Source organism: Empidonax traillii, unplaced genomic scaffold, assembly GCF_003031625.1.
Source record: "Empidonax traillii isolate 1590-97213 ecotype Southwest subspecies unplaced genomic scaffold, ASM303162v1 scaffold1746:size129677, whole genome shotgun sequence".
In the NCBI taxonomy this organism is placed as follows: Eukaryota; Metazoa; Chordata; class Aves; order Passeriformes; family Tyrannidae; genus Empidonax; species Empidonax traillii.
Genome location: NW_020956939.1, coordinates 65,033 through 84,732, shown reverse-complemented (window position 1 = coordinate 84,732; position 19,700 = coordinate 65,033). Strand labels below are relative to the sequence as shown.

Sequence of the window (19,700 nt, the reverse complement as noted above, 5' to 3'; positions counted from 1 at the left end):
ACTGAGCAAGAAAGGCAGGGCAGGACAGGTCACAACTCAGACATCCCCCCTTCATGCTCTTTTTGCTGTTGATATTTTTTTCTCAGCTTCCAGCCTGGTGAAGGATGCTGTGCTTGGTGTTTGACACCATCAGTCCCTAAGGGATCCAGCACAGTTTATTTTCCAGCATTAAGGAGTGCACACACAGACACATGCATGAGCATGTATGTACAGGCAGGGCATCCATATGGGGCATGAAGGAAACACAGACATGGACAGACACATGAATAGAACACATAGCTAGTTGTAGCTTTTAAAAGCTTGCCATGTACAATATTCAGATGAGTAAACAGATGCAAATGAGCATTGCTTCCAAGCAAAATTTCCTATAATCCTACTGTACTTAAGATGTTCAAAAAAACAAAACACAAAACAATCAAAAAAAAACAAAAACAAAAACAAAAACAAAAACAAAAAAACCCTGAGCATGTCAAATTAGAGGAAATAGAAGAAATCTGAGAGATGCATCCACTTCAGAGGTAAAGGCTCAAGGTATCCATGACCTTATTAAATGAAAATTTTTTAAAAACACTGTACAGCATTTCCTCCTCAAGTCAAAGGCAAATCCTTTGCCCTCGCTGAGCCTGCACCAGGCCTGTGCTCAGTGTTCCCTTTCTCAGGCTGTGCCTAGCCCAGACAGGAGGCTGTTGCTTTGTGCCAGGCAGAGAGGTGTTTAGCAGAGCAATACCGAACAGCAGCTTGTCAACTCCAGCGCTTGTGAATTCCTGTGGCAAATGTAAAAAAGCAGTTAACATGTTGTTCTATTTTAAAAGCAGTTTTTTTATGACGGCCATCTCTCTGGTGGGGCATCCCTCCTCTCCGCCATGGCGCGCAGGGAGTTTGTGTCCCTTACACCCCTGCACGTCCCTCTCGGGAGCTGGACACCAGACCCGTGGGTGGGGTGGAGGGGGCCGGGGCAGGAGGTCACAGCCCCCGGGAGCTCCGGCAGCTGCTGGGCAGCTCAAGGGGCTCATTGTGCCCGGGAGGGGGGCGGTCCTGCCCTCCCCGCCGGTCGGGGCCGGGAGCGGGGCGGGCCGGGGCGGTGCAGCCCCCTGTTGGGGCCGGGGCCGGGGCCGGGAGTGGGGCGGCGGCGGAGCCCGGGGCAGCTCTCCATCCCGCGGTAGCCATGGCAGAGGGCTCCGAGAAGGTGCCCATCGCCCACGCGGGGCCCGACGATGTGGAGCTGTGCCTGCCCCCCGTGAGTGCTGCCGGGCGGGACCGGGCGGGATCGGGACAAAACGTGTCGGGAGACAACAGTACCGAGCGGGTCGGGATGGGATGGGACGGGACGGGTCTGGTCGAGAGGGAATGGGACCAGTTAGGTATCGGGATAGGTCGGGTCGGGACAGCTCGGGATGTAACGGGACGGATCAGGACAAAAGGAGTCGGGTGGGATCGGATCTGGTCCGAACAGATCGTGATGAGGTCGGATCCGGTCAGGCCCGGGGGTCAGGATGGGTCGGGGTCCGCCCGGGGGTCCCCGCCCCGCCCCGCCCCAGCCCCACTCTCTTCGCAGGCGTACGCGGTGGCGGCGGCGCCCCCGGGGCCTGGGCGGCTGCTGAAGGCCGGGGCCGCAGTGCTGATCGCCGGAGCGCTCTTGCTCCTGGCCGGAGCCATCGGCGCCTTCTACTTCTGGAAAGCCACGGAGCGGCAGGTGAGCGCGGCTGGCGCCGGGCCCGGCGGCATGTCCGCACCCGGAGGCGGGCGGGCTTGGAGCTCTTGCACGTACGGAGAAGGCATGGGCTGGAAACTCTTCTTGCGAGGTCTATAAAGAGGTCTTTATTTTTCTCTTGTATTTTTTTTTTTCCACGCTTTCAAAAATCCCAAACACCTAAAATCCAAACCCATAATCGCTATCTTTGGTGGCTGTTTGGATGGAGCTTCCTGGAAGCACATTCACTAGCAAACACGAAACTTCTTTGAGAGCACAGACTCTACATTGATTTCTGCTTGCAAATGCTCAGTGAACTCAAACCCCAGGGATTCACATCCTGGGCAAGCTTCAGCTCTCAGGACAAAAAAAGCATTGAAACGTGTAAATTCCTTTTTTACATCATCTGCATTCTTGATCCACATTCTACCTGGACCCTCAAGTATATAATGCTATAATTAACCCAGCAACAGGCACCGTTGTTTCACTCTGGTGCTCTGCATGACTGCGCATACACTTCGGCACTTATGCTTAGCAGCTGTGTAGCAATTTTTAAAGTCTTGGTAAGTTTTGTTATTTACAGTTTCTGGAGCACACGAAAAACCCAAGAAAACGACTGTTGGTCTTAGACTGTTGGTGAGTGTAAGAACCAAACCTCAGAGCATTAGAACATGTTTACAGATTAACTTTTCTTTCTGTTTACATAGTATTTGTGTTTAAAGCATATTTGAAACATGATGGTACATACATAAGTGTAACTTTCTCCATAAAATAAGTTAGTATCCTTGAATTTACTTTGGAAGAAGTTTTGTGCTGCCTCCAGCCACACGCCCGTCCTCATCAACAAGAGCCTTGTGTGAATTCCAGCAACCAGAGCAGAGGTTCCTCTGTGAGACACATCCACACACAGAGCGATAATTCAGCTAATCACAAAGAAAAGTACACAGTTTTCCCCCAGGAAGACAGGACACACTGATGACCTCCAAGACATGTTGTAAGAGCCATCTACTTCTCTAGGCTTTTGAAAAGAGAGAGGGACACAAATGGGGATGTAGGTTTGGGGGGGATAGAGTGCATTCAGCTCTGAGCAGGTGGGTGCACTTGTGGAGTACAGGACAAAGTTTCACTGGTTTTTATTGCTCCCATCATTTAAATTCAGCCTTGCAAAATACATCAGATTCATAGCAGTCATTAAGCTTCGACGCTGATCTCTTGATGTGAAGTTGATCTCCTAGTGAAGACACTGAGAAACCTGAGAGTTATTTTTTCCAAGCTGCCTTCAAACTCAGAAAGCTGCACTTGACTTGCAAATGTTTAGGAAGCAACTGTAAAAATTATATTCAGAGTCACTCATTAAAAAAATAAGGCACTTTTTAATCCTTATTTTTATTTTATATTTTAAAATTCTTCCTTAACTGACAGGGGTATCAAAGTCTCTACTCAAGCTCAGCCCCTACTAGGGGAGGCCACGTAGATTGGTCTGGTTCTTAGAACCACATTCAAGAGGAGTCCTAGACAGCTAAGAATATCGGAGCGACTCTGTATAACTGAGGAACCATGAATCTTTAGCACCTTAGACTTTCCTGAGCGAAGGTGTGAGAAGAAGAAAATTGTCTCTAGCTGTCAGTGTAAATTTTTCATTAAAATGCTGCAAAGGCTCTTTTAAGACTCAAAATAAACTGCTTGTGCAGCACTTCTGGCAGAGCTGCACAAAAGAATCACAAAACCCCTCCACAGATTGTGGTCCTCCAGCAAATACAAACCACGCTGCAGCTTTCCTCATTGAAAATAGGATAAGAGCAAATATGCTGACAAGGAAAATACAAGCCTATACAACTTCACATCCAATTTAAACAAAGTTCACATCCATTACAAGCTGGGAAGCGTGTTCGTGTTCAAGAGGAACCTGTTTTTCTGTGCCTCAGCAGAACATCCTGATACATAAAACAGGGGTTGGTCTCCTTCCGAGTAGGACATTCACTCCTGCTCTCCTTTGGGAATCATGCCAGCATAACAAGCAATTCCTAAAATATGACCTAGAAGAAGGTTTTCAGGTCAGAATGAACCTGGACGTGGGCTTGCCCCACATTGTTTTTGAGCAGAACTGTGAGCACTCCCTGGAAGGGGGACCTCAGGAGGTCTTTAGTCCCGCCTGCTGCTCAGAGCAGGGACAGCTGTGAGGTCAGAGATGGTTCCTCAGGGCTTTATCTAGTTGGGCCTTGAAAAATTCCAAGAATGGAGACTGAACAACCTCTCTGGTCTAGCTGCCCCACTGCCAGCCTGCCCTGATGGTGCCAGTAGCGCAGTGTTGATCGTTGGAGGGTTATCAGATACTTACAAAAGCAGAAGTTAGGAGCTAAACAGGGATATGACAATCAGATTGGCCCACTGCCTAGTGTAGGAGGAAAGCAACAAGCAACTACTAATATGCGCTATTGTTCTTTTTCCGATTCCAGGTGTACAACGTTCACTACACTATGAGCATTAATGGAAAAGTACAAGATGGATCAATGGAAATAGATGCTGGAAATAACTTAGAGACGTTCAAGACAGGAAGTGGGAGTGAAGAGGCTGTTGAAGTTCACGATTTTCAGATTGTAAGTACTGTCACCCTTGTCCTTCATGCAACATGCTCCACTGCTGAACTGTAAGGACACCTTGTCCTGTCCTGACTTCTCTGTCCCAGTCAGTCTCAGGTTCCAGCCTCCAAACATCCACACAAACATTCTTAACTCTCCTGGCTTGTTTTCACAGGGAAACAGGCACTGTCCTGTCTAAGTGCTTTTTGGGAATAAGCCATGCCAGGTACCACTCTGGGAAGTAGTATGGATTAGGCTGCATCAGATTTGGCTCCAAGTTAACATTCTGCATTTTCAAACCACTAAGCAGAACTACAACATGAGACTTTGAGATCTTGCTAGAAAAACATTCTGGCAGGCTGTGAAACAACCCTTGCATGATTTCCTGTCATTTGAACTGGAAAAACCACCTCCCCCAAACATACCTGCTTTAGGAGCATAGGGTCAAGACAGTAAGCCAAGTAGACACCAAGGAGAGACCACTATATAGCACTTGACCTGGGGAGCTTGCTCTGCCCTGAGGTAAAGGATGGCGGCTGCTCTCCATGGCTTGGCCTGAGTTCATGCCCAGGGGAGAGGATGGGCACACATTGAGCACAGATTATGCATCCGTTCACCAAATGCAAGGTGCTGGTGGACTGAAGCAAACACGTTTAGGTACACCAGCAACTTGGCTGTGGCTGCTCAGCACAAAGCCTGGACCAGCAGATGCCAAATCTCAGCACAGCTCAACTGCTTGGACAGAGTAGTTCACTGACCTGTACCTCCCCTGAGCTACTAAAGGCACATCTCTGTGATGCTGTAGAGACCTATTTACAGGGCCTAGACTCTGCAGTTAACATTCTCAGGTGCAAAACACTCGACTTCAGAGTTGAGTCCTCTGTAAGACAAAGCAGCACCAAAAATAAAGATTCTGCTGCTAGGAAGCATCTCAGCTTCTGGAGCAGCCACCTTTCCCTTGCTGGATCTAGAAAGGCAGGGAAATTCAGCTCCTTGGCTTCTCAGCAAGTACAAACAAATCTATGCCAGAAGACCCTGGACTCCAACCACAGTTGCAGTTCTGCCTTTATGAAACTCTCATTAACATCACCATAGCAACATTATTAGCAGCTGAATAAGAGCATCTACAGCAAGTTCTTCTCATTTGCCTTTGCTATTTCACATCCACACAAAAGCACCAGTCCACTGGAGAGATACTGAATTCATTTTGCCTCCACACGTGTTGCTGGTAAGTACTGCCTGTCACATCCAGGTCAGAAATCAGGTCCCAACACCAACCAGCTAAAGGGACTCCCAGGGACAGTGCCTGCTTGTAATTACAGAGGGTCAGGCTCAGTGAGAGCAAAGGGATGCTGCCACTTGGGTTTTGAGTCAAGAAGGCACAAAAAGGTGAAAGCAAATGAAGAGATGTGCTTCCAACAGACTAGTATTTACATCAGCAGCTTTGGATTGACTGACACTGCTGGAATGATTGCACAGTCAGTGAAGGCTTGGATTTGGCAATATTAGGCTACTCCTAGCACGCTTGGTGCATCACAAAGCCTTATTTCCTAGTGCACCCATGCCTGCACAGCCATCCCCTCTCTCACTGCTCAACAATTAATCACTTTGTTTTGATGGGGCTGTGCCTACCTGTACAGCACCTTCAACATACACGACATGACTCAGGTGTCCCAGTACCATCCACCTCATGCTGCACTAGATGGCCAGGGCACCCCAATGCCCCTTTGGGGCAGGTGACAGGGGCTATGCTGACACCTGCGTCCCCTTGTCTTGGTAGCTACAGGCCAGGCAGAACACCAGCACATCTCAAAAGACACGAAGTAATTACATTTAGGTAGTTGGCTGGAGCTTGTGCCACTGTATGAAAAACATCCCAGGACTTGCTGGAGACCTGCTCTCTCTGGAGCTCCTTCACTTGCTTAAAACTAGACATCCATGGTTTATGCAATTGTGTTTCACCCTAGCAGGCCAGACGAAGTCCCACACACAGATTTCTGCACCAAATTTCCCATCACGAACTTCCCCTTGCTGTCACAGCCACTTATGTGTATAAACTGAACCAAGCTGCCCCCATATTTTTGTAAATCTGTGTCACAAGGGTACCACACCACCAGCTAACACAACTTGGAGACTTCCTACGTTAGGTGCTAAGTTACAGTTCAAATCATGTCAAGAATTCCTTAACAGAGCTACTCAAAGTAGCCTACAGCTTGCATGGAAGCACTTACATAAAACATCCCCCACTTTCAGAAATAAAGCAAAAACTTCAAGACCCATTTGACCAAAACTGTAAAGCTAAAATGATGAAGGAAGGGTGTTTTATTGCATCTGGTTTTAGATAAGATTAGCATTCAGAATGAAAATTCAGAGGCAATTTTAGCAGAGCTGAGGTGCTTTCTTGGGGTAGCTTTCTTTGGCTGTGCACAACCCCCTGCCTTCTGCTTTTGTAGGGTATAACTGGAATCCGCTTTGCTGAAGGAGAAAAGTGTTACATCAAAGCTCAGCCAAAAGCTCACGTCCCTGAAGTTGATGCTATGACTAAAGCGAGCCTCTCATCTGAGCTGGTAAGGGGTAATCTAGTTATTTATTTTTCAACTGCTCTTTGTACAGAGAGGGTCCTAAAAGTGGTATTTAAATACAACTAAAAAAGAGATTTGAAAGACACTGTGGCTAGTTGTAGGGTTGTTGAGGAGAGTGAATGATAGCTGAGGATTCATTGGTTGCAAGGGGTCCCTGAAAGGTAAGAAAAGAGAGATTGGGGTCAGACATGTCACTGCAGCCAGGGACATCTTGAGAGGGGAAGCCACAGACTGATCTGTACCAGATCCATCAGAGACCTCCATGATAAAAGCACCTGCCTGAGATTAGGCTGTGCACAGGGCTGGAAGGGAGAGCATGGAAGAAGCAGCTGATTTAGTCAATGCAATTATGGTAGATCCCAGGAGATTTCTATCAATGCTCTTGAACAGAAGCATGGACTCCATCACTCAAGCCCTCTGAAATAGTCAGCAAAAGGGAAGTGTGGAAAATATGGCAAAAATTCAGGTAACTCATATGAAATAATAATTTTTTAAAAATTAAGAAATTGCCTCCTTAGCATCCAACAATTTTACAACATGGCAACTAAATTTCATAGAATCTGCATCACAGCTAGCAAAAGGGCTGTAGTTCTCACACAGATATGGCCGAACACTCTCCTTACCTCACTTTTGCAAAAAAAAAAAAAAAAAAAAAAGCCTATTGCTTTATGTGTGCTAAGTCTGAGTTTCCCTGAGCTCAGGCCCCAAACCCATCTCTCGCACAGGAGTGGCTCCAGTGATTTGAGTATGGCTGAGGCTGGACACTGGTGGGGGCTCAGCCACTGTCAGGAGACCACAGGAGATTCACAGCCTCTTTCCCTGGGTTTGCTCTGGTCCCAAGAGAATAAAAGCAGATACAATTAGCTGGGAGAGAGGCGCTGTTAAGGCTGTACTTACCTGCAATGGTGCTGTGATTACCAAACATCTGCTTCAAAACAGAGGGGGTAAAAGGTCTCCAAATCAAGTCAGCAAGACAGCAGCAATGTTACAAAGCCCCCTGAAGCTGGTGGAATTTTCCCCATGGTGGGAAAGAGAACTTGCACACATTCCAGACAGAGAGCTCCATCTTTCCTGCATTGCCTTATTTTAAAGGCAGCTGGGCTTCGTGACTTCACAGCACTATTGCCTAAAGACAAAGTTTGAATTTTTCATCTTTTTGTAAGAACAAAGTCACAGACCTGAAGACATTATATTAAAACAGTCAAAATTTCTAATATTTCCAATACTTTACCTGGTGACAACAAGCCTGTTTCCTTGTCCAGTTTTTTGTGCATTTTCTCCAAAGATGCATCACCTGCACGACCACTGCAATGAACCGTATGCACCCAGGCCAAAACAAGCAGCCGATTCAGTGCTATCATTAAGATGTTAACCTTTCCCTGATATTTGACTTTCCAGGCTAGATGTACAACAGGAATGGCAAAGTAGTATTTATTTTTCTAGAGCAAGTCCTCTCTCTCATATGCAAGTATTTAGGAAAAAGTATGCATATGCTGTTTTCTTATAACACATACCGTAACATGGCCTACAAAAATGGTTGAGTAACGTGAGCTTTTACAGATACCTAAATTCTGGTTGCTCACAAGTCAGGATCATCTCAAACAGAAACAAAGGGTATTTTTATTTCTGAAAACTAGACTCAGATATTTCTGATGTTGATAAAAGCTTAAGTGAGAGAATATAAATAAAAAGCAGTAGACAGATTGGAAAGCAAACTTAAATGACTTGAGACCTACAAAAGAAATCAATAAACACGCTAAAGAAACAACAACTCAAGGGAATAAATTGATCTAGTCAGTTATATAACAAGTTCTGATGACTTTTATGAAAGCAATTTAGAATTTTAACTTTGAAACCATACTGGTTTTCATGATTCAAAAGTTGGTTTTCTTTTAATATTTCACTGTTGCTATAAAATACTTACACATTTTATGTAAAATAATACTTTGAACTAACAACTTTAAAGAATCAATCACTGGCATTTTCCTGCATTACTTTGAAGATATGAACCAAAAACCTGCAGGGTACACTTCAAAAAGGCAGGCTCCTTTAACTTGCTCTTCAAGTTTTTGGTCAATTGAATTGCTTTTACCAAACAAGACCTTTAATCAGACCGATCACGTTGACTTCGAACTGGAAGCTGGAGCAATTCTCAAGCTATAATCCTCTCTAAACTTCTGAACAAGATTCTGCCGCACACCCTGTAAGTACAGTTATAGTGGGAGTACATCAAATGAGAACGGGGCATAATAAAAGATCAGGGGCTTGTAATTTGCTGGAGTATTCATTGCTGCTTTGCTGAAGGTGGTAAACTTTCACAGTTTCTACCACATGAAATTCTGATGCTTTGGACTGAAAAGATCTCTGACATCCAGCCCTTGCACATAGGGCAAAAGTGTTCCAGCAGCAAGATCGGCAAAATCATAGCCCCAGTGGAGCAGACAGTCGTTTTTCCCTTCATTTCAGCTGTGGCAGCCTTTCCCCAGCCTTGGCTCTGTACAGTCAGTTCACATTCGTGCAACAGAAGGATGCTCGGTATTAGTTGCAGCAGGTGATTATACAGTTTGGTGCTCAAGAATTAACAGAAAGCAGGCACATGACTGCTCACTGAGCAGCAAAGGATTTACACTCTTCTACTTGCAGGAAGATGAAATCATGCCTGTGAGATTTGACAAAAACTCCCTTATCTGGGTGGCTGCAGATGAGCCTATCAAGCATAACAGCTTCCTAAGCCCCAAAATTTTAGAGCTTTGCGGGGATCTTCCAATTTTCTGGCTGCGACCAACATATCCCAAAGGTAACACTTCTTTTCTTTAAAAAGTATGTTATCCTTCCCTTCATCTAAATGCCTTCCCTACATCAGGTTTGCCACTGAGACTTGCACATCCGGGAAACCTCTCCTCCCTTGTCCAGTCTGTTTTCCCACGCCTTTGTGGGTTCATGCCAAGATTGTGGGTTTGAAGTTTATCCATTAGAGATTTTCCATACTAGTACTTCCTCAGACAATTTATACAGCCCACGTAGGTGTCTACGAGATGAAACATTCCCAGAGAAATCAGCCTCCTTCCACAGAATGACAAGAGCTCAGACTAGCCCCCAAAACGTTGAGGTAGCTGACACCAGGTAGCAGGAACACTATACCTGGCCAAGAAGGACGAGATGCTTTAAGGTGCCCAACTGGTGGATGGTTATGAGGTCCTGGGGGCAGTCCCAAAACTGTAGCACTCTTGTCACCCAGAGCCAAGCTTAGCAAAGGTGTTCAGGAGTCATGAGGGAAACAGCAACTTCTCCACGTGACTTCCAGGCCTAGGAGGTTTCCACCAGGTTCCCCAGGTGCCCTTGAGAGCAGGACACCATTATGTCATACAAGCATTTTTTAAAAATGAGCTGTGTATGACTGGTCTTGCTAGTGCTAGCAACTGCTGCTGACTTAGCATCAGTGACCACAGGGTGGGTCAACCCTCCCCCCCATCAGTCTTTTCACACACATTTTGCCTCAAGGAGGGGGAAAAGGGGAGGGGAAAAAAAAGGAATCACACTGCTTTGGATTGACACTGGTTGCAGATACAACATAGAAAGGCAAGGAGCTCCCATGGGGATGCTCGTGGTTTACTAATGCACAGTTTTGGCTTTCTCTCTGCCCTCTGTCCTCTCCTTTTTTCAACATTTAAGAAATCACTGAAACATTAGATAAATACAAGGAACCTTGTATTTATCTTTACTTTGATAGTTCAAGGTAAGATTATCCTCTGGTGATTATTTCTTCAGATAACCAAAGGAGAGAAATGAAGAGAAACAAGCGCCAATCAGGATCAAACTTTGATGAGGAAGACTTGGAAGCTGTTGCTGAAGAAGTAAACCCCAGGCCACCTACTGTGCAACTGAGTCAAGAGCTTGATCACCAGTCTAATGAAACCAGGTCAATGGAACAAGAAACTGACCAAACATTTAATCCAGACAACCCATATAATGTAAGTATTTGCACTGCAATCTTCTTTCAGAGCTCAGATGGTAATGTGGGGTTTGTCTTTTTTTTTTTTTTTTTAAATCTGCAGTTTTGCCTGTTCATCCTTACTCTGAAATAATACTTTCAAAACACCTAAGAAGCTAAAGAAGTCTTCCCTCAGTACTCTTCTCCCAGTTTTGACTAGATTTCAGTCTGAAACAATCACAAGTGCTTGAGGTCACAAGGTTAAAGCAATTTGATGCCAAGTTGCTTTTTGAGGTTTCCAGGTCCATACAGAAACAGCACTGGAGATCTGACAAGGATAGCACCTTCTGAAAACAAACCAAAGCTGGTCTTGATCAGACAGCTGAACCCATCATTTACTATGTGAAAAGAGTCCAGTAGCTAGAAACATGCTTTGCTCTCAAACAGAAATTAGTATCACAAGTGACTACTACAGAGGAAAGCAGTAGCAGTGTCTGGTTGCAAAGAGATTAGGGTCCAGCCAAGTAAATTTGTTTTCTCAGCCTCTTCTCTATCAGGGTAACCAACTCTAGCCTAGCAAACAACTGGCTAAGAATCTGTTTAGAGACAGCAACAGTGGGTGGAAGACGACTACCATAAAACTCATTCTCACTCTTGGGAGAAGCAGCAGCCCACAGAGAGAGCACGGGAGCCATCCTGCTGTGTCCCAACACCTCTGCCGCGCTGCAGGAAAGCTGGCTGTACAGTAGGCACCTTCCAGTCTACTGCACCAGCGCCAGACAATTTACACCCACCATTTGGTGCAGCAGGAGTAAGTCATTTTAATACAACACTGTCACAAGATAAATGCCTCCTGCTTTGGAAGCAAGTCCCAGCTTTGACTTGACATTTATGCAACAGCAGGAGATCATTATACTGTGACAGCATTCTGCCGAGTTGACATCCCTTAATTAAACTTAAATTAATCACTCCAAATAAAGTGGATCTAAATCGACTCTCTCACGAGGTCAGTAGAACAGCAGTGCCACTGGAATGTAACTTCCCCTCACAGCTACTAATGTGACCACATACATGAGGTCTGAGCTGCCCTGCCTCTGGAGGGCAGTGGCGGAGCAATTGCCACAGGTCTGTTCTTCCAGCCAAGGGCTGCCAGGCCAAATGGAGAATGGCCAGTCAGATACTGGCTATCAGACCTCCCTCAGCCTGCAGGGAGGGATTCACCTTCACCGACAGTTACTGCACAGATGCCGACACCCAAGCTTCCTTAGAGACCAAATACTTTGATTGAAAAGGATCATTAATTACACTGTAGATCTTTCCTGAAGAATGAAACGAATCCTCCCTAGAGCTATTTCTCTTCACCCACTGTAAGTGGAGCCGGGACAATGAGCTCAGGTGTAGAAAATCACAGTGTAGGTATCTGAATTCAAGGATGATGAATCCCGACCAAGGAAGCGACATCCTCCTTGCTCTCAGGACTGGGAATGAGTTGCTAGGGTCCCAAACAACACCCAGCTGTCACCAGTGTCCCACACAATCCCAGTCAAGAGATGGCACCTTTCTGTGTCCCACATTTTGGTTGTGCTGCTAGTTTTATGAATGAAAAACGGTCAGGTAAAAAGCTGACTGGTACTTCAGTATTTGCTCTTTGCTGCTGTTTTCCTTGAAATAACACCAATGGGCAAAGAACAACTGAGTTTCAGAAAGCAGAATATCCAGGTTACCTTTTTCTCACAGAAAGGAGGTGAGGAATTTTGAAAGGTAAAGGCTTTTATGTATGCTTTGCTCCATTTAACTCCTTATTGTCACCTACAGAACACGCAGAATTCTCACTGCCCACAGTGCACCTAAGTGTGGTGGGGGTGAGAGGGAAGGAAGCAGACAGAGAGGAGGGAGAAATACTCAGAAAACTGCAGGGGTACCGGGGAATACCTTACAGAATAGTTTCCTGGGAATGCTGTAAAAATCATTAAAATACAAAAATTAAAACAAAACATAAAAGACACAACATATACTTCAGGCATTGTCACCTACTTAAAAGACTCAGATAACTGTCTTGAAATCTTTTTCATCACTAATATTTAAAACTTGGGTGCTTTCTGTTCCTGGATCTTTTGCAAGGACTGTAGAAGAAAAACAAGGAAGTTAGAGTTGCCTGTTGTTCTTTCCATTTTACGTGGGTGATTGCACCAATTCAACACTTCTGCCAAAGAGAGCAAGACAAAAGAAAAAAAATAGTAACAAAGCAAGGTGCACGGGTCACTTAGTGGGAGCTTAGTTAACTTCTACAGGCCCAAGATCTCAGTTTTTACCCTTTGTGGGGTTAACAGGAGCACGGGTATGTCCTGCCATTCTGTGAGAATGAGAGCACCAGGATGACATCTAATATTTTCCGTTTCAGCAGCTGGAAGGTGAAGGGATGGCTTTTGACCCCATGCTGGATCACCTGGGCGTGTGCTGCATCGAATGCCGGCGCAGTTACACGCAGTGCCAGAGAATCTGCGAGCCCCTCATGGGCTACTACCCGTGGCCTTACAACTACCAAGGCTGTCGCACCGCCTGCCGAATCATCATGCCCTGCAGCTGGTGGGTTGCTCGCATCATGGGTGTTGTGTGAGAGAAAGCCTTGCCAAAAAAAAAAAATTTAAAACAAAATCGGGAGACTCGACAGCATAAGCAGGAACGCAATGACGACAAACTGGTAACAGACTACAACCAAAGCAGCAGTGCCGATCCTGGTTTTCAAAATCAAAGTATGTTTTACTGCACCAGAAGCGAGGTCAGATATTCTAACTTTGAATTAAAGTCTTAAGTTAATATTCTATTAGGTTTACAAGTGACAAGGGTATATTAGCACTTGCTGAATTAAAAAACTGACACATCCCCCCCAAAAAGACAATATTAAACTTTGCTCACAGATTGGTTTAGCAGTCCAGAACCTTGCCCATAAACTCAAACTCAGCCTTTAATAACAAAATCCTCTCTTTCCAAGCTACATGTGAAAATTTACGTCCAATTAGGCAACTAGCTCAACTTGTACACTTGGGAGTGCCTTTCATCCATGTAGCTTACTTAAATAAATCACAAGTTAAGTTGCTCCCCGTTGCTATTCGGAGTTGCCAGGTCATTATGAATGGTTATAAACCAATTACAGCATACCTTTCCCACAAAGCTGCTCCAGGGGACACGGGAAAGCACAGATTGTGCTAAATCGGAAACAAACAGCAGGAAAAGGGGCTGTAGAAGGGAATGTGCGTGGCCGCAGAATCAAAACCCTTCGCACATCCCAACATCAAAGAAGCCCCAGCATCAAGAATCTTGTATCCATGATACCACCGTAGTGTCTAACAAGTATCTGCTATCCAGTTAGTACAGCAAGAGTATTTACATGCAGTTGCAGACCAAAGAGCCTCAAGACCCTTCAGAATCTACAACAGCCACTGTTATTTATAAATCCTTGAATTAGACACTTTTGACACAAGATTACAACCCCTCTTTATTCCACATGGATAGCAGCCATTCACACTACCTCCTTCAGCTTTTCTGAAAATAACCTCCGTTCCCTGAAAAGAAACTGCTTACCAGCAAGGAGGAAAAAAAAAAAAAAAGAAAGAAAAAAAGAAAAAAAAAAAAAAGGGTTTCTCACCTCACCCTTTTTGCTTTAGGCAAACTCTACAATTATTGGGATTGATCCTATTACATGTTAAATCTCTAAGGAAGGTACTAAGCCAAAACACTCAAAGATGCAATGACTTAGTATTTCTAGCCTTGAAAACCAAAGATAGAGGTATTATACTGCCTTCATCCATACTATACATCTTGAACCCTACCACCGAGTTTACAGAGCCACCTAGATGGTGTTTCTGAACAAAAGGGTCCAATTTTTCTTAAAGTTCACTTTCTGGAGCATTCACTTTTTTGACTAAACAGCTCTTGAGATGTTGCAAGCCCAGTAATGTTATTAACACTGCGTGACACACAGAAAAGAGGAATTAATTTGACATAATCATGGCTTAAAGAAAATAAAGGCAACCTCATGTGAAATGCTAAACTGCATATCTAAAAAGCAAAGTGTTAAAAGAGAATAAGATGAGACTAGAATTCAGTATTTTGGTCTATTGTAGCTTTTTTAATGTAAGCTTCACCTTCCCTTAATCTGAAGGACAGACTCGCTTTGAAATATTTAAATTATAAACTTCTTAAAAGTGGGATTTCAAGGCCTGTTAAATTTGAGTTTCTCCTTTTTAAACTAAAAATGACCTTGATCATTATGTTGTTTTAGCAGTACATCATTCATATGCTTAGAAAAGTCGGGTTTCCTTTTTTTTTTTTCACTGCACAATAAACAAATACATTAAAAAACAACAATTGCTTTCTGTGCCTTTTTCAGTGTAGAATCTGTAACAATTCCTTTACATACTCATTCAAGAACTGTCTAGAGAGGAAAGGTAGGGGATCAGCAAGTGAAACACTGAAAGCAAAAAGAGGGAAATATGACTACAGCTGAACTAGACTGTTGCTGTCTTTTGCATCTACAGGCAACCTGTGACCTGCTTCTCTCTGTCTCCCCCCATAAAACAAAGTCTCCTTCTGAAGACACAGAAAATCTTTTCGTAGGTGATTTACTTGTCTACACATTCTCAACAAAATTGATTCTTCCTAAACAACAGCTTGCATCAGCTGCTTTCTATAGGCAGTCACAAATCATGTAAGAAGTAAAAAAAAGCATCCTGTTCATGGATGCGTTAAACTGTCACATACAGCATGTACGTCTTGAGAGCACTTCTGTATGCACCATGCCAAAGAAGCCCCAGTGATCATAAAATTTATCCATTTCCAAAAGATATGCAACAAAATGCCATCCCCAACTCAAGCTTCAAACAAGCAAATTCCTATTTACCTTCACATCAGATTCAAGGAAAAAAAAGTAAAGATCTTGTGCTGCAGCAAGGTTGAAAAGTCTTACTTCAGCACATCATCTAATTTTGAAGGAAAAGTTCTGAGGTGACACAGGAACGACAATAAAACCAACAAGCCAACAGTATGAAAAGACACAGCAATATTCCCTGCAGTGGTGGCTCAGTCTTCCGCTCTAACTCTCTGGAGTGATCCGACTCACTGCTGTACAGTATTTACTACCCTTGTTGGAAGTTTTTCACTGCCACCACAAATATAATACCTTGGCACACTAAAGGCGTTCCAACATGTTGGCATTTGGGGGGTGAAGAGGGGGGATTTTCCTTCAATCTGACCCTGTGCTAGAAGAAACCAGTTGAAAACCTTTTGGACAAAGTTTAGGGAAGGAGGATAGAAAGAGGAACGACCTTGTCATCAACAGTATTTCCCACTACAGGTGGGTGGATGTTTGTCAGAGTACTGCAATTCTACTATCCTTAAAACTTAATTACCCATGTGATTGTGTACTAGGAGGATTAGGATGGCAGAACAGATAAGAGCAGAAAAAGGGGATAACTTCAAGCTGGTGGAAAAGAGAAGAAAAACGGGAAGCAATGCCATAGGGTTAAAAAGACTGAAAGCCAGTGATGGGCAGGCAGGAGTCTCTTTTTTGAGCCTATAGTTTGCTTTCTCCCACTTAAAAACAAACGAACCAGAGTCTCTCCCTTTGTCCTTTTTGATACAGGAATCACCCTCCACTTGTATCTACACTGAAAAATCAAAAAGAAGCTGGGAGGCATGGAAATGGGGGTAGAGAGAGGAATCTGTCTTCTGCCTCCCACGTAACACTTCACCCCTACTGCAGCACAAATAAATTCCAAGGAAGTTTCAGTGAAGAACAGGCTTATCAGTTGTTCCATGCAGTGCAATTAAAAAAAAAAAAAAAAAAAAAGAAAAAAGCATAAAACTACAGTTGGCAAAGAACAGATTGCTGATTGACACATCAGGGTGAACAGAATCTCTGCTCAGAAAGGGCAAGAGTTAGCCTGAACCAGGAGCACCACCATCTTCTGCTTCCAAGATCAAGTGATCTTTTATAAATACTGTACATACACCAAAGAGGAGAGACACAGCCTTAAGCTGCAACAGACAGGCATCGTCCCCCAGAACAGGAGCAGACTAACCCCCTCCATGGTATTAAATGAGAAATCTACTGTTACCTCTCACTGTCCTGTTCCCGTGTTTGCGACAGATGTACAAATCAGAGCACTGAGGTGAAACCATCTGGGTCCTCTACAGAGTACTACTTCCAGATGACCAAAAGGCTTGGGGGGAAAAAACCTCAAGAGGTTTGAACACAATTAAAACATCATCCACTCTGTTCTTGCATGCACTCTTTGCCACAGTTTCTTTCTTTGCCACAGCCTCTATTCAATCTCCAAGCTCCCACTAGCATTCTCTGGATCTAAGGTTTCTGGAAACATTCTGTATACATTTTGTCAAGAACAAAACATACTGTTCACAAAGTTCATGAAGCACCTTCTCCCCAGCTCTGTAAGGAAATTTTGCCTACTGCTTTAATCCAGTCCCCTCCAAATGGAAAAAAATCCAACACACACACATATCCCCACATTGCCCTGTCCCCAAAAGCAAAAAGAGCTGCATTACTGGTTCACCCAAATTCTAAAGTGGAACACAGAGATTATCTGCCTGTGCTCAGAAACATGCCAGAATTATGTTTAGACCTGCAAACTTGGCTTACAGGATTGAGATGGACAGGGAGCTCTACCACTTGATTGCTACAAGTTTTAGCCTGGAGCTAAAGCATTATATTTGCATTACATAGGCCTCAGGAGTACATAAGTAGCAATGCATTTTATTTTACTTTTTGCCTTAAGCCAAGTGAATTGAATCTCAAAGCAGTGAAACAGTACCCACTTAATACAAGAATATATTGTGCTTATCTGACGAAATACTCCCATGGTCTTTCAGTAAGTGAAAGTAGACAGAGGAACCTCTACTGTGTTCTCTTCAGTAAGAACAACTTGATTGGCAGAAAATATCCTCACATTACTTTTTAATTTCTATTTAAGAGATTTTTATCTAGGCTTTTCCCCATAGCAAGCCTTTGCTAAGCACTGTTAAGTGCTCTGAATGACATTTATAAAGCAAGGCTGGCCAGGAGACAAGAACCCAATTTTCTGACAAAGAGAAGCACTCAGACATTTGTCTTCCTTCTACACTAGAAGGGAAAAAAAAAAAGCTTTTCAGGGCAGAAATAAAAAGCAGCAAAACACTTACCCAGGAGAATCGAGTTCAAGTACCTATCCCAAATCAAGTCAACTTCAATGTTAGCATCCCATATGGATGGCAAATACTCCACATATTGAGCTACTCAGAATTCTCTGATGGTCAAGAAAAGCTCCACTGAAGCTAACAAATCACTGAAACAGACCTCAAGTATATTCTTGGAGAAACTCTTCCAAGAAGCAGACCTTGTTCAGGAAGTGCCAAGAGGTAAGGCACACACAAAGCCCCTCCTAAATGCAATCCACCTCAGTTCATAATGTTCAAAGAGCAGTATGACATTCAGTTCTGAAGGTTATCAAATTTGAGCTTTGGAATACATGAATCAATTCTGAATCCAGAAGTGATGCAAAAGAAATCACTGCCCAGCTTGCACTGTAGGATAATCAGGATCAGAGTGCCTGAAGAAACTGCAATTATGACAAGACTGTAATCACAGCTACAGCTGCCCACTATGACAATAATCCAGAGCTCATTGCTACAGTATACATCCAAAAACAAACTCTCTTTTGGGGATTTGTGAGACTTTAAAATCTTGCTATCTGTCTACTGTACAGGCATAGTAACAATAGTAGGAAATAAGCCACTGCACTTTCCCAGCATCACTGCAAAATCTAGATTCCTGTTCCTCAGAAAGGACAGAATATATCCTTCCTTCCTCCTCTTTAGTTTTCAATCATCATTAATTACTGAACAGCTGCAGTCTTCACTTGTCCTATTACAACACCTGTTCTAACATCCTTTATATTTTACCAAGCTCCTCCAATTCACACTGCAGTAAAGTAACATATTCAGTACAGAGAAAACAGGTAGAGCAACAAACAATGATGAAAACCGCATATAATTAGGAAAGCAAGGAAAAGTAGCAAACTTAAAGAAGCATCCACTGATTAGTAAGGAGTGAAGTGGCTTTCAACTGCTGTCAGCATTTGCAATTCATGGTGTTTTCTATGATCACAGAACATTTAGGTACCTCTGAATTCCCAGAAGACAGTGGCACATGGGCTAGGCATGTTTAGCACAACTCGGTGAGTTCATGTCTCTTTCACAGAATCACAGAACAGCTGAGGATGGAAGATGCCTCTGGAGATCACCCTGTCCAACACTCCTGCTCAAGCAGGGACACCTCAAACCAGGTGCCCAGGACCATGTCCAGGTGCCTTTGGAGCTTCTACAGGCTCTTTTAGACTTTTATCCAGGTAGTACAAATATAGGCAGTACTTACAGTCTCAGTTCTTTTGTAAATATTTTCTGTATATATTTACAATTTGGTCATGACAAAAAAAGCTGCACAATTAAGGACATACAGGTTCTTCTCTAAACAGTCTCCAGTATTTAGAAATTACAGCACTTAAAGCAACTGCTTGCTCTCTTTGATTTCAGGCAATTGCAAAAGACCCTTCTTTTGGAATACAGAAGGCAGACAGGGGACCCATTTTTCTCTAAGAATTTCCAGTCACACCAAATTTTCTACCTTCCATCACTTATGACTACAGTTCAATCTATCGCCAAGGTGGAAGGACTCTAAAAGTGGGTATTTTGTGTCTGCATCAAGAATAGTAATGTCATCCTCTTCCCTGAAGGCCCATTTTACTCCTATACATGCCAGCTTTTTTTTTTAATCAGTGTATTCACATCCTGACCTGTATGTTCTAAGTGATTCCCCCAACAAAACCCAAGAATACTAAAAATGAAATAAAGCAACTTCCGTATAG

At 43.8% G+C, this 19,700-nt stretch overlaps 1 protein-coding gene across 1 annotated transcript; it reads left to right on the top strand.

Moving 5' to 3' along the window:
• Positions 1 to 1,133: 1,133 nt before the first annotated feature.
• CNMD (chondromodulin) lies at positions 1,134 to 13,669 on the top strand. The gene is made up of 7 exons (XM_027908551.1): positions 1,134 to 1,237; positions 1,556 to 1,693; positions 4,147 to 4,287; positions 6,723 to 6,836; positions 9,495 to 9,648; positions 10,620 to 10,822; positions 13,184 to 13,669. Exons 1-7 carry the CDS (start codon positions 1,166 to 1,168, stop codon positions 13,397 to 13,399), a joined length of 1,038 nt encoding a protein of 345 aa, XP_027764352.1. The 5' UTR covers positions 1,134 to 1,165; the 3' UTR covers positions 13,400 to 13,669.
• Positions 13,670 to 19,700: the final 6,031 nt, after the last annotated feature.